Source organism: Uranotaenia lowii, chromosome 1 (assembly GCF_029784155.1).
Source record: "Uranotaenia lowii strain MFRU-FL chromosome 1, ASM2978415v1, whole genome shotgun sequence".
Lineage (NCBI taxonomy): Eukaryota > Metazoa > Arthropoda > Insecta > Diptera > Culicidae > Uranotaenia > Uranotaenia lowii.
Genome location: NC_073691.1, coordinates 4822822 through 4837825, shown reverse-complemented (window position 1 = coordinate 4837825; position 15004 = coordinate 4822822). Strand labels below are relative to the sequence as shown.

The 15004-nt window shown below is 38.0% G+C and overlaps 2 protein-coding genes across 8 annotated transcripts in view; one reads left to right on the top strand and one right to left on the bottom strand.

The window, feature by feature from the left end:
* LOC129754032 (mannosyl-oligosaccharide alpha-1,2-mannosidase IA) overlaps nt 1–9910 on the top strand; it is a 67622-nt gene extending 57712 nt beyond the window's left edge. For all 7 annotated transcript variants that reach the window (XM_055749896.1, XM_055749907.1, XM_055749900.1 and 4 more), the window contains 4 exons: nt 5776–6214; nt 6278–6561; nt 6625–6741; nt 6823–9910. In XM_055749896.1, coding sequence (XP_055605871.1) covers nt 5776–6214; nt 6278–6561; nt 6625–6741; nt 6823–6957 — 975 coding nt within the window. In that variant the 3' untranslated portion in view covers nt 6958–9910. The remainder of the gene's footprint in view (nt 1–5775; nt 6215–6277; nt 6562–6624; nt 6742–6822) is intronic.
* Nucleotides 9911–10085: 175 nt separating this feature from the next.
* On the bottom strand, nt 10086–11744 carry LOC129754088 (26S proteasome regulatory subunit 8). The gene is made up of 3 exons (XM_055749959.1): nt 11577–11744; nt 10753–11441; nt 10086–10696 (listed from the first exon to the last, which is right to left on the bottom strand). Exons 1-3 carry the CDS (start codon nt 11592–11594, stop codon nt 10192–10194), a joined length of 1212 nt encoding a protein of 403 aa, XP_055605934.1. The 5' UTR covers nt 11595–11744; the 3' UTR covers nt 10086–10191.
* Between the last annotated feature and the right edge of the window lie 3260 nt (nt 11745–15004).

The following is a 15004-nucleotide window of genomic DNA, read 5'->3' as shown; positions in this document are numbered from 1 at the left end:
TGTAATGTAACTCAATATGTATAAAGTTGAAAACAAATCCAACTGAATCCCATTCCGGTAATCAGCATCTTCTAATACCTACTTCCCAACCACGAGAGCCACATCTTGCTATCGTATTAGAACGCATAGGGTCAGTTGACTAACTTAGAATCATTTCCTACGAACCATCAAAGGAAAGCTTATATCGGCCAAACACCCATTGACGATAGATGATTTGTGTACATACAAAATTTAATACCTAAGCATGTTTAATTTTTTTTATGAGTAGATGATTCCAACACCTCCAGGCACTCAGGGAATCGAAATAGAAATACAAAAATTTTACTCAAGTTTTTCAAAACACCACTTTTAGCTATCGGAGTTTCATAGAAAGCAAGTAGAGGTAGTAATTTTTATTCTTCTTGTTATATCTCTGGTTCGGTTTAACCTTCGCAAGAGTAAATTTTAATCCATAGGTAAATCTTCTCTTTTCTTCCCCGAACCCCGGAAAAAAACTACAAATAAACTACGGAAATAACGGCTTCTGTCTCAAAAATTCTGTTATCTCCCCTCCGCGCTTCTTTTCTTGGTTCTTGTATTGAAAAAAAAAAAAATCCCCAATGGTACCCCTTTCCCCATCCAAATAACTCTGATGTGTGTTATTGTAGCCTAAGACTTTACTCGAGAGGGTTGTCAATCATGTTGAACTATTCTTTGTCTCTCTGTTCTATAAGGTTAGTACAAGTGCTCATATTCTATTGCTTTTTACCTCTAATCATTTCAACAGTCGAGCGAAAACATGTATGCTAAACATTTCAAGCACTAGCCTACACCAATAGCTACATTTTTTTCGTTCTAGCGTTCCGGTTTTTTGAATTTTTACAACTATCGGATCTATCTGAATCTTAGTCATGGGGTTAATAATTATCACTTGCGTTATCTGGTTTACTGAAAAATTCTAGGGTTTGTTCTTCACCCCTCAGTTATTTCGGAAATAGAAGGGTTGATGTGCAATGACGAAACAGTGTTGTAGACTAGCTAGTTTATAAGTGTAGTATGTTGACCACTTTTGATCAATAATGAGTATAAATTATTATGGTATCTCCAGTTTCAGAACCCCATGACTTTGAATTTGCATTTCATCGATATTTTGGACACTCTAATATTCTTGTCAACAGTCATAAAATTTAGTCTATTTGTTCACTAGATTATAAACATTCTTATAGTAAACTGTTAGCAAAAAATGCTCCAGAATTTTCTGATTCTCTCAGAAAAAAAAATCTTTTTTTTTATTCCTTTCTTAGTCAAAGTATTTGTGAATAGCCATCAACACTCTTTAGTACAACAGTAATTTTCAAATTACACAAAAAGATTTTTAAAAGCAGGTTGTGGTGCCCTTCTTTCCTCCGGATTTCTGGCAATATCGATTTTTCCAGGCTTCCTGTCCAGTCGAATATTTCTTAGCCATGTGTTCTATCCGCGTAAGTAAAGGAACCGGCTTGCAAAATTACGCACAGAGTAGAGTAGAGTAGATCCTGATCTGTGGTTGAAGTAACTAAGTGTAAGTTATTGTTGTATCCGTACCTCCTCCAGTTTAAAATATGTATAAGGCTTCGACCTTCAACGTTGCAACATGATTCAAGGCGCTTTCTTGTGCCATGCTCATTGGGAGTTTTCCCGCATGTATTTCGAGATCTTCCTTTACTTAACTTTCGCGTTGTTTTTTATGAGCTACACTTGTTGATACAGCACTTTGGGCAGTGATAGAACTTGGAATGACTTAATACTCTACTCTAATAGCGTTTTCGTTTTCTCTGCTGGCACGGGGGCAAACTTTTTCTTAATAAACAAACAAAATCGTCACCCGGGACTATGCAAAATATGGTTGATACACTCACCCTTATGCTAACCACCAACTTAACGAGGTGCAATCGCCTGCTGGAGGTTCAAAACTTGGGTGGTGGTGAACTTTTAAATAAATAAACGAACACAATTACTGCAGTTAGGGCAAAACTCGTGGATAACTAGGTTGCCTCTGCTCATAAACGAAAACGCTATAAGTTTTAAACAATAATTGTCCCTATGGTTACATTGATATCGATTGTACATGACAAACAAACATCATGCATGGTGTTGCTATTCATCTCATCGGTTGCTTCGATGAGACGAATCTCATCAACACATTATTTCCATTGCAATGTCTGTTCTTCCTCTGGAACTGGTTCATTCTAAATTATGGTAAACAACACACCGTCAACTTCTAAGTCCGGTTTCACTTGGCTTATTTAACCACATCAGCGTGGACATTTAAGCCGTCCTAGTTAAGTTTCTGGGTCTTAAGTGCTTCACACTGACTTCCTTTCATCTGTAGTCTTTAGACTGCCACTGTTGCTGAGAGGCGAATCGTTTCAAATTGCAATCTGCTTCCACAATACGCCTTTCTGAGCCTGCGGCCGATGACATAGTGAGAGCTTTGGATGAGTCTTGTTTTGATGATTGTGACTACGACGGCCGGTCACCACTAAGGTTTTTAGTGTAGACCCATTTGCGGTTGAGCTTCCGTGGTAACTTCTTGTCAATCTTTTTTGCTAACTCATTGACAACTTTGTTCAGTAGAGGAGACCTGATGAGTAAAACTGAGTACACCTTGCGGTTTCCTACTCTTTCCATCTTCCGAGCTAACGACAGCAGTCTCGACTTTGCTCCGCTTTTTCGGTCGATGGTTGAAGCGCTTACTGTGCGTCCACATGCCTTTTCCGTTCTCGGCTTTCTAACTAACCCGTAGCCATCCATCAGCACAACTGGATTAAACTTTCCCTTTTTCCTTAATCGGCGTCCCCCCACTCAAGTCTTGTCCTTCTCTTCTTGTTCTACTGATCTTTTATGCTTTAACAGTCGCCTCATCAGTCCTGATTTTCCGTTTTCACGCTGGACCTTACAGTGACGTGCTATAGCTATCTGTTCCGTAGTTTTGACCTTCCTTTCTGTCTTTTATGGATATAATATGGGGCGCCTTACTTGATTGAGGTCTTCCAGGTAAATGTCGTCAGCAGGGATTGAAAATTAAGCTCATTTGAGCGAGCTTCATAGCTCTTTATTTCCATAGCTCCGCTTACAAAGCAATCGACGAAGCTCCTATCGTTTTTGTCTCCGGAGCTTCGTATTGCTAAGCTCTTATTTGGAAGAAACCTTAGCTCTTTTTTTGCCTCGCGAGCCCGTTAGCTCATGCCTCCATAGGAGCTTGAGCTTGTTGGCTCAACCGATTCAAATTCGTTGAGCTTGTTTTCAATGCTGCTGTTCGAGCCAACGCCTGCTTTTTTGTGCACAGTGAAGTCACTAAAAAAAGGGCTTGTCGCATGGATTTTTAACATAAATATTGGACGGTTTTAGTAACTAGTGAAAGTTACCAGCACTAGTAACTATGAAATAGTAAAATTTACAATTTTTCGGGAAAAACGCCAAATGAAAGGGCTTGTTGCGAGGATTATTAAAATCAATGTTAGAGAGTTCTAGTAACTAGTAAAAATTACCAGACTAGTAACTATGAAATAGTAAAATTTACAATTTTTCGGAAAAAACGCCAAATGAATGGGCTTGTTGCGAGGATTATTAAAATCAATGTTAGAGAGTTCTAGTAACTAGTAAAAGTTACCAGACTAGTAACTATGAAATAGTAAAATTTACAATTTTTCGGGAAAAACGCCAAATGAAAGGGCTTGTTGCGAGGATTATTAAAATCAATTTTAGAGAGTTCTAGTAACTAGTAAAAATTACCAGACTAGTAACTATGAAATAGTAAAATTTACAATTTTTCGGAAAAAACGCCAAATGAATGGGCTTGTTGCGAGGATTATTAAAATCAATGTTAGAGAGTTCTAGTAACTAGTAAAAGTTACCAGACTAGTAACTATGAAATAGTAAAATTTACAATTTTTCGGGAAAAACGCGAAATGAAAGGGCTTGTTGCGAGGATTATTAAAATCAATATTAGAGAGTTCTAGTTACTAGTGAAAGTTACCAGCACTAGTAACTATGAAATAGTAAAAACCCTTTCATTTGGCGTTTTTCACGAAAAATTGTAAATTTTACTATTTCATAGTTACTAGTCTGGTAACTTTTACTAGTAACTAGAACTCTCTAATTATGTAATTGTAATTTTTACTATTTCATAGTTACTAGTGCTGGTTACTTTCACTAGTAACTAGAACTCTCTAACGTTGATTTTAATAATCCTCGCAAAAAGCCCTTTCATTTGGCGTTTTTCCCGAAAAATTGTAAATTTTACTATTTCATAGTTACTAGTGCTGGTAACTTTTACTAGTTACTAGAACTCTCTAACATTGATTTTAATAATCCTCGCAACAAGCCCTTTCTTTTGGTGTTTTTCCCGAAAAATTGTAAATTTTACTATTTCATAGTTACTAGTGCTGGTAACTTTTACCAGTTACAAGAAATCTTTAACATTCATTTTATTAATCCCAACAAGCCCTTCCACAGTTCCTGGTGCATAAAAAAGCCGTTGGCTCACACAGCACCACAATAGCAAAGTCAATACACATCATTTGGCTCAAGTGTTACAATGTTGCTGAGCCAGCAAGCTCAAGAAATTTCGGCTCCTTGAGCTAACAAACTCAAAGCAAAATGCAAAACCTTGTCTCCTAGAGCCAGAAGAGGTATGAGTATGAGCTTAATTTGAGCATTTATTGTTGGGCTAGAATTGGCTCCAGCTTTCTTCGCTCTCGAGCTTCAAGAGCGTTGATGCTCAGCCGCTTGAGCAAGAGCATTTCAATCCCTGGTCGTCAGTGAAAGCTGTTCAACGACAATTCAAGAACAAGCACTTGTCTTAACGACTAAGCTTTTCAAAAGGGCCATCGATGACCCATGGTTTTCCTGATGAAGAGTACATGCGACTAATACTCCATACTTCTCGGTCAATCACGTGGTCTATTTAATTGTGAGCTTCGCGAAGCAAATAGACTTCTTCTCTGTTGTGAATTGACGCACAGTGTTTGTGGGGTTTAGTTTATTATTGCTAAAAGGATTAGTTTTCGTTCCGTGGTGGACAACCTTCCTTAGCAGTAGAAAGTCAAATGATGATGAATATTCGCAAGGAAGAAACAAAATTCCCTATTCCAACGTTGAGGTAGTTGGTACTTCGACACGGACGTAATTCTTGTGTGAAAATTAGACACTGTCCTTGACACGGAGAAGTCCACTTATGAGAAGGCAACCCCTTCGGATTCCCCTTTAATTGTAGAGGTAAAATGAACGTAAATGACTGTAGATTTAAACCAAAAGAAGCAGGTTTTTAATAAAAATAGTAGAGTATAAAATTCGTAGTTGGAAATTTTGGTGAAAGCACAACGGAGTATCTTCAACTTACGCATCGTTTGAAGTCTGGTAATGAAAACTGAAACCTGTGTTCCAATGGTTGTTGGCATCCGGAGATCCCGTGAGGGGCATCAAAACTGCTACGAATCACTTTTCCACTTCTTGTGCTAGAAAGTGTTGACAAATGTAAAGTTCTCATTTTAAGCATACAGAAAATTGTTAGAATCCCATAGAACTAGTCATATTAAAGGATGAGTTAACGAATGCCGCAGTTCACTAAAATAGATTAAAATGATCAACAACTGTAAGGATTTAAAAACAATTTAAAAAAAAATTATGCCTAGGTTATGGAAACATTCCCAATTTCAACCTCACCTTAACTCAAATCATTTTTGAACTTTTGACCTTTAAAATACTTCAATCGGCTGTCCAAGGTCTCAATCTTTCAATCCACTCCTCACACAGGTCAGCAAAAACTACGGCTGGGCTAGCGGTGGTAGCAGCATCCTGTCCGAGTTCGGTACCCTGCACATGGAGTTTAGCTACTTGAGTGACATCACCGGCGATTCGGTGTACCGGGAACGGGTCCAAACGATCCGCAGCGTGCTGAAGGACCTGGAGAAGCCGAAAGGCTTGTATCCGAACTATCTGAACCCCAAGACGGGCAAGTGGGGCCAACAGCACATGTCACTCGGAGCTCTCGGTGACAGTTTCTACGAGTATCTGCTCAAAGCTTGGATCCAATCGGGCCACGAAGATGAGGAAGCCCGTGAAATGTACGACGATGCCATGCAGGCCATCATCCAGCACATGATACGCACCAGCCAGGGAGGGCTGACTTATGTTTCGGACATGAAATTCGACCGATTAGAACACAAGATGGATCATTTGGCGTGCTTTGCTGGTAGGTGGTTTCTGATACCATCAAAGATTTGTTTGACTCTACTTACTCTTTTCTTCATTAAAGGTGGACTTTTCGGCTTGGGTGGAACCACCCTCAACAATCAGTACTCGGAAAAGTACCTGGAGATTGGCGAAGGGTTGACCAACACCTGCCACGAGAGCTACGTCAGGACGTACACTCGGCTCGGGCCGGAAGCGTTCCGCTTTAACGACGGTGTCGAAGCTAAGGCACTCAAGTCCCAAGAGAAGTACTACATCCTGCGACCGGAGACCTTCGAGAGCTACTTTGTGATGTGGCGGTTGACGCACGACCAAAAGTACAGGGACTGGGGCTGGGACGCAGTGCAGGTACGGAGGAAAATTCAAATAAAACGTTTATATGGTATGATGCTAATTGATTTCCTTTTTTAGGCCCTGGAGAAACACTGCCGGACGCCAAATGGCTTCAGCGGTTTGAAGAACGTTTACTTGACAGATCCTCAGAAGGATGACGTGCAGCAGAGTTTCTTCCTTGCCGAAACTCTCAAGGTAAGTGCGATTGATTTGTGATTGTTCATTGAAGACAGAAAATTGTGATTCACGTTCATTAAATTTGTTTCTCGTCGCCAGTATCTGTACTTGCTATTCTCGGACGACACGCTGCTCCCGCTGGACGACTGGGTGTTCAACACCGAAGCCCATCCACTGCCGGTCAAGGGCCGAAACTCGCTGTACCGAGCGGCCTCGACATCTAGTGCTCTTTAGATGCGACACGAACGAAATGTGAAAGAAAAACAAAACATTCAAACAATGTACCATAAGAACCAATAATGGGATACAATGCAACAAGGGACGCCAAAAAAAGGGTCCGCCTCTAAAACGGCCGGGTTCCACGACTAAACTGTGTACCACTAACCTACTAAAACTGAAACATTGACTAACGACTTTCGGCTTGAATAGGATACAGGAGCAGTGTAAGGAGTATAGTAGGTAGTGATTAGGAAATGATAGACTCAAGTTTAGCCGTTGGTATTCATAGCTTGAGTTCCGAATGTGGTGATGAGCGAGTGTATGCGCCGTGTGTTAGCGATGATTTTTGTATGTGCAAAGGTGCGGTTAATTTAGGAACTAAAGAAGCCTTCCTCGATTGTTCGGAGGAAGCAATTCCTTACTATGGTTTAGTGAACAAAGCAACAAACTAGCCAGTCTGACTGAGTGAGTTCGTTGTGCTATCGAGCGGAAGAATTTCGTGTGATTCCTGGGGCAGTTTTAGTAATAATTGTAGGTACAAGTTATAAAATTTACCTTTTTTCCTTTTTGTGGGAAAACAGTTTCTAGAGCTATATGAGCTGAGTGAGAGCAGCGAACGTGCAGTTTAAATTTATTTTGTGTATGATTGTAGCCAATTACATACTAAGAATCGTTATGACAGCAAAGGATAAAACAATTAATTGTGATGAAATCAACTAATTTATCGAACAACTGTTCTCTAGAGTATAATTATGCATGTGAGTTGATATTAGAGAAACAAAAAAGAAACAGGAAGCAGAAACTCGGCTCTACTCAGCGATGTATCGAACAAACTCGATTATCTTGCTTTGATATTGATAATCACAAAACTGCAAATACCTACTTTACTGTAGATGAAAGTAATATAATAGAACAAAATAGGTGAAACATAAGCGTTCCTTTTTTCCAATTTCCAATTCTTCCATTTTCCCTAGCGGACAAACTTGTAAACGTCCATTTGTATACCTACCTATACTGAATACTTGATAGAGGAAAGCAAAAGCACTTATGTTGGTCTCCGGTTATGAATTTGCACTCACAGCACTGATACACGTATAAAAAATAAATTAAAAGTATCCAACCAAGTCTAGACGAAAAGAAATAAAACAAAATCAATCCCTTATAACCCCGATTACAGCAAAACAGAATGATATTGTGTAGATTTACACAAAAACCACAAGTAATTCCGAAACAGCCCACCTAGTTTTTTTAGAACTTTTCGGTCTTATTGAGAAGATGATAGTTAAAATTTTATCTCTATAGTAAATCGAACGTAAACGTGTCAATAGTTTGAATTTCGGTGATTTGAGAAATGATTAATGTGTTCGTCGCGTCCAATTTATTGTATTATTGCTTTTTATTCTCGTTGAAGCCAAATATGCTTTGAAATGTTCAAAAATCATCTGGTTGGGGTTTGACGTTTAAACCATTTCTATTGTTTTCTTCAAGGATATACTTCTCAAGATATCTAACTGCAGTGGCTTTTTGTTTTTTTTTGTATGCCAAATTTAATCTGATTCGGATTAATGTTACGAACAATTTAGTTTAGCTACTCTCTTGCAAATTACCAGTGTCCAAAAATTGTATGCATTTTGATTGACAGAAATTTGATAACTAGATATTTTTAAACCTAATTAGACAACATTGAGATACTATATTTTTGTGTATTAAATGAGTTTTCATCAGACAAAAGACTTGATTTTTTTGTGACGATGATAAAGTATTTAAAAAAAATCGCATTTTTAAGCATTGAATTAAAAACTGAAAAAAAGAAAGTAAGAGTGTGCCAAAAGTAATTGCAAAATATTAGAAAAGTCTTTTTGTTCGTCATTTTTTTCTTTTTGGAAAATTAAGAAAAAAATAATACAAATTTAAGGAAATTCGCCTACATCTAAAGCTTCTATAAATTCCTTTGTGCATCTGAACAGTAAGCGCTCAAATTTTGTCTGTTTTTGAACAACCGGGATAGCTGATTAGTTTTTAGTTTTTACGTTAGGGAGCAAAGGATTTCGTTTTTGGAAAAAAATAAAAATTTATCGATTATAAATGATTTAAATACTTGGGGAAAGAAATTGTTGAAAAAAAAAAACAATTTTATTGAAAACTGTAGATCAAATCTGGAGAAACAAAACTTGTAAATATTCTGTTATAATTTATAGTAGCGAAATAGTGAACAAAAATCTATTAACAATTATTTCTTTGAGAGTTTTTCTCTGTCGAATTTGGGACAGAGGACGGTTGAAAAATATTAAATCGGAAACAGGCCAAGCTGCAGTATAACTTTAAAGAAAAAACACAAGTTCATGCACCACTTTTAATAAACGTTCAATCAAAATTAAGTAAGTATAAAAAATGCTGATGTAAGACGAAACTGAATAGAGAACCACTTAGCTAGCACTGATTTGTAAAAACAAAGAAAAATAATGGGCACTATTGTAGAGTTTTATCGTAGAAACAAACAAACTTCATATAGATTGAAATTTAAACAATATATTGTACCTATTGAAAACAGAACATGAGTAAATGAATTTAAAGTAACCCCTCTCAGATAAAATAGAGGAACAAAAACTGGAAACAAATTTGGAAAATTTCTCAAAAAACAAACAAACAAATTACTAACCATCTTATGAGAGTAATCAACCAACTAAAGTAGAACCTTGTATAGCTCATTTTTCTCCTTAAGTAACATCAAATCACCGTCGGAAAATCCATAAAGTAGGAAAAAAGGAAGGTATGCAATATACTCAATCTCCATGAAGAAATGGAAGTTTGTAAAAAGAAAAGAAACTTGCTATGTGAAGTGCTTGAGTTTCGAAGAAGATCGAGCGTGCATGCGTGGAAAGAAGAAAAGTGTTTCGACTAGGGACGACACTCTATGCAGATAGCTGAAAAAAAAATGCAAATAAAACTATCTTATTATTTTTTAAAATCCCCACTCTTTTTGCTTGCATAGAACGAAAAAGAAACTAACTCTTCAAAAAATGAGATCCGAGAATTGAGAACGTAGATCGTTCAATTTAAACTTTGAAAATCACTGGTTTAGATAACCAGTGATTTTCAAAGTTTAAATTCTATTTCGAAGTTCAGTCATTAAAAATGTGGACTTAAGTTATCCAGTTTTTATTTTCCGATTATATATTCCTACATTCAAAGGGCGCTTGATTGAAAAAAGTACCAATAGCAGAAACAAGCATATAATTTCCCATCCGTTTACTTCCAAAGTTTCTTGATCGACATGTTCTTCTCGGAATCCTTCTGCATGACCTTGGCGACGGCCATCTCGAAGTCCTCCTGTGTCACGTGGACGCGACGTTCACGCAACGCGTACATTCCGGCTTCGGTGCACACGCCCTTCACCTCGGCCCCGGAAGCTCCCGGCATCAATTCGGCGATCTTGCGCAGATTGATTCCACGCGTAAGGTTCATCTTGCGTGAGTGAATCTTGAGAATGTCCAACCGAGCTTCCTCGTTTGGTGGGGGGAATTCAATCTTACGATCGATACGACCCGGACGGAGCAAGGCAGGATCCAGAATGTCGATACGGTTGGTGGCCATAATGACCTTGATGTTCTTGGTCGCTTCGAAACCGTCCAACTGGTTCAACAGTTCCAACATAGTTCTCTGGACTTCGGAATCACCACCACTTCCACTTTCGATACGCGATGAACCGATCGAATCAATTTCGTCCATGAAGATAATTGATGGAGCGTGCTCTCTGTAACATTAAAGATTGATTACATCTTATGAAGGTTTATAACAATAGTATTTTACCTTGCCATCACGAAAAGCTCTCGAACCATCCTGGAACCTTCACCGATGAATTTCTGAACCAACTCGGACCCCGAAACACGAATGAAAGTGCATTCGGTATGGTGAGCGACAGCTCGAGCCAGCAAAGTTTTACCGGTACCCGGTGGTCCATACAGCAGAACACCTTTGGGTTGAGCAATACCCAGAGCATCGAACAGTTCCGGATGCTTGACCGGAAGTTCGATGACTTCCTTGATTTCCTTTATCTGTTTGTCCAAACCACCGACCATCTCATAGGTGGAGTCTGGAACTTTTTCCACCATCATCAACGAAACCAAGGGGTCGACCTTGTTAGGCAGAATCTTGTGCAAGGTGTAGCTTTCGTTTCTCAGAGCTACGCGGCAGTTCGGGGTCACGTCATTGATGTCGATGTTCTTGTCAATGTCCACTACGAATTTACCCTCCGGATGGACTTTGACCAAAACCTTCTTTTTGTCCATCGGTTTCACCACCTCACCGACGTAACTGCCCTGTTCCTGAAGCAGTTGGAGTTCCTCCCGCAACATGCGAACCTTAGCGTTCAGCTCATTTCGTTGGGCTTGCAAGCGACGCAGATTCTGGCTCTTCTCGGCCACTATCAGCTGTAGCTCTTCGATCTTTTGGATGTAGTACGATCGGAATCCTTCCCCACGGGGCGGATCCACATCCATCTGTTTTAAAGGAATAAAACAAAAATTAGCAAACACCACGACTAGACCCATTCACATAACCAATACAACCCAAAAGAAATTACTAGGAAAATTTCAAACTAAATTCCCTGAGGTGTATTATGAAATTCTTCTTACCTTGGAGGATGCTGTCATTTTGTTGAATATCGATGGTGAAATTCAACAAAATGAACCTTTAAAGTACAGATTTGTTCACAAAAACGTTCCGAACACCAATGGTCTTGCGAGTCGGCAGAATCCGTGTTCAAAATATTGCAAGCTCATCAGCGCTCGGAAGGAAACGTCAAATTTTGTTGATGTTTGCGCGTTTTAGGTTTTAGTTCTGCAATGTTGGCTGCAAATTCGTTTCATGTCAAGCGTACTTTTTAAGAAGGCCATATCGCATTATTGTTATATATTATGTGTATAGCACCAAACCGAATAGCGACAGTGACGCTTTTTTACTAGCGAGATTTCTGTCATTCGCAGGTTTGTTTTTCTTTTTTCAGTCCAGTAGGCGATTTCGATGTAGTACTCGAACATTGTTTATTTTATTTTCTGTACATTTTCCTTAGGCCATCAATCGCATGCTCCAAGTATCCTAGGAAACTTGCGGTGCGTCGTTATTATTTTCAACGTCGCGACGTATGCGACGTTTCGCTAGTAGGCAAAGCTGCTATGATTATTAGCGCTCATATTTTGGATTTTTTTGCATGCATAATACAAGTTTCATGAACTAAGGGCATCCGCAGCAATCGCGAGCAAAGTGAAAATGCTCACGAGTTTAATCACTTCCATACCGCACCGGGGGTTAATATGAAGGTGAGCAAAATAGGGCCGTTGCCGTCGGGACCGACAAAATCATCAAATTTGCTCACTAGAAAGGGGCGAGATCAAACATGCACTGAAAAAATTCTACCGTTTTAAGCAGAATTAAACAAACGAACGGAAAGCGGAAACTTTTTTTATTGCGCAAAAACTAATTCCATGAAATATTTTCGAAAAGCCCTTCAAGTCCGACGATTGCTTTCTGAAAATTTTGATTGTGCATTCCGTGTAGTAAACATTTGACTGACTCCCACAACCTTAAGTGAAGCTTCAAGGATTTTTCTCGGAGTAATAATAATCGAGACCAGTGCGCTGTGCAGAATTTTTGTATGCAACCGTATGGGTGGCATTCCATTACTGTCCCTACCAATTCGGCTTTCAAAACGAGGTCTCTCAATAAGTTTGCAACTAATGGGACCCAGTTTTTCAGAGCAGCAACTATTTCAGTCAGCACGTTGGACAGAAAAAGAAGTTGAAGATTTAAGCAGAATTAAACAAACGACGTCGCAGCGTGTGGATGTTTGTTGATATTCATTTTAAGAAAAAATGTGTATGAGATTAAAATTGTGGATGGATTTTTTTTTTGAATAACCAGTTGAATTCGCAATTTCGTTACTTTTTTCTGGTTTATCCAGGAATTGAACGAGAAAGTGCAATTGCTGGTTCTGATGGTGAGTTATTTATTTTGTATTTTTATATTGTATAGGACTTTTTTCTACCTATGAATTTTGATAACTTTTTTTTCCTTTCTCACTCAATTTCAGATAAACAAACTCGAAGCATCGTATTTTATGACCAAAAATGATCATGTAACTAAGAAGAGCCGTTTGGTGGACGACTCCGAAAATTTACTCGGTCCGTATTAATTTAAGATTAGGATTTTCTTCAAAAGTTTTCTCAGTGCAATGCTAAATTTAAAAATAATTATGCCACCGCCCGGTGCGCGAAAGAGTGTGTATCCCAAAACCGGTCCGCTGAAATGAGCAAAACCGGGCCGCGTATACTCACTTATTGGTGCGTTTGCTCTAAGTGATAAAAATATTTTTAAATCGAATATTTGAAAGTGAAATTTCGATAAACATGATTGTTTATGAACGATCAAAGCTCAATAAATATCCCTTGATTAAAATCATACTTCATTGTTTAAAAAAGAATAAAAAATAGTTTCAATTAAAAAAAATCATTGATTTGAAATTTCATGGACGAGGGACGTACACCCGGAGAAAATCTATTTGAAGTGCAATAAAACATAGAGCATGTACAATTTAGAAATTGTACGTGTTTCAGTAACTTTAATCATATACTAATTAATTCGAATAAATAATTTGATCCTTAGCGTACCAATTTTGTTTTTATGAGTAAAATTCGACGATTCACCTAATCGAACAACCTTCAAAACCTGACGAGCCTTATGCCAGGTGGTTTTTATCAAAAATCAGGACACCATGAATCAGAACGGTCTTTGGTAAATTAGGACAAATCCTGATTTATCGGAAACCTGGCACCTCTGTTTCAAATAAACAAAATCCTCTTGTTTAATTTTTGGCATTTCGGCGAGTTGTGAAAATTCAAGGTAGAATATTTTAGAAAGAACATGAAAGTATTATAGGTGGAAAGATCAAAGCTAGAGCGCTTTGGGTAGAAGAAATTGAATAGTTTGTTGGTGAAAATGTGAGCAGGGCTTTTGTTGTGTGAACAGCTTTTGAACTACTTGCGTGATTCTTTGCCGCGCGCCGTTTCAATGTTGATAGGAAGCGATGAAGAAACCCATCGCATTCCTACCCACATTGAAACACGGACGGGTCGAACACATGTGAGATTGTGTCCGACCGGGACAGACCGAAAAAAATCAATTCGACCAGTTTTAATTCGACTTGAAGTGCTCGAGCCCTCTGGTTGAAATATTTCATTTTCAGATCAAATCCTCAAAATGTCAAAATAAATAAATAAATAATAAACCACGCTTTCTCGTGAACGAAATTTGTTTGTGTGGTTTCGTAGTGATGGGCTGCTAATGCAGACATTCCGGGAATTGTAGTATTTATTAAAGAAAAAAACACAAAATAACTCGCAGACTAACTATCTACTTGGGCTATTTTTGGACAAATCTAGCTCATTATTTATTCGCTTCAGTCCAGCTGCACTGCTGCCAGCTGTGATATTTACGAACAGAGTGAGCTCAAGTGTAAACAAAGTGAGCATATTTATTAGGTTTTTCAAACAGTTATTTCAATAGTTTAAAAAGGTTTTTTTGGTCCGTTTTTTCTACAAGTTTGTTGTTCAACGTAAGTAGATTCAAATTTCGTATAGTTTGTAAAAATTTATACAACTGTCTAGTTACAGATGCTTAAACTAAAATGCATGTTTAATTCATCGCTTTATGGAACCCCACAAAAAACATTATTTTATGATGAATTTTTGCTTTAACCTTCCCCGTTTTTTTTCACTAAAAGTTAAAAGAGATATAACTAGTTGCAAAATGATTTTTGGTATTATTTTGAAATTTGAAACTACCAAATTTTTTAACATATAAAAATCACTGATTTCATTGACCAAAACATGCATATGAGCACAAAACTAATTCTCTAGCGGAACCGCTTTAATCGTTCTGGAATGTACATAAAGGTCAAATGACCTAGGTGTATTCTAATTTATTTACTTTAACAGTTTTGCAGTAGCCAAAAGTTTCAAATAAATTGTTTTTAAGCTCAAAGATGCAGTTCGAGTAAGCGAATAAT

Excerpts from the sequence above, each read along its gene's own strand:
- LOC129754088 (XM_055749959.1), bottom strand. Across the intron at positions 10,697-10,752 it reads GAGCTTTTCGTGATGGCAAG|AGAGCACGCTCCATCAATTA; the intron begins GTAAAATACTAT and ends TTAATGTTACAG.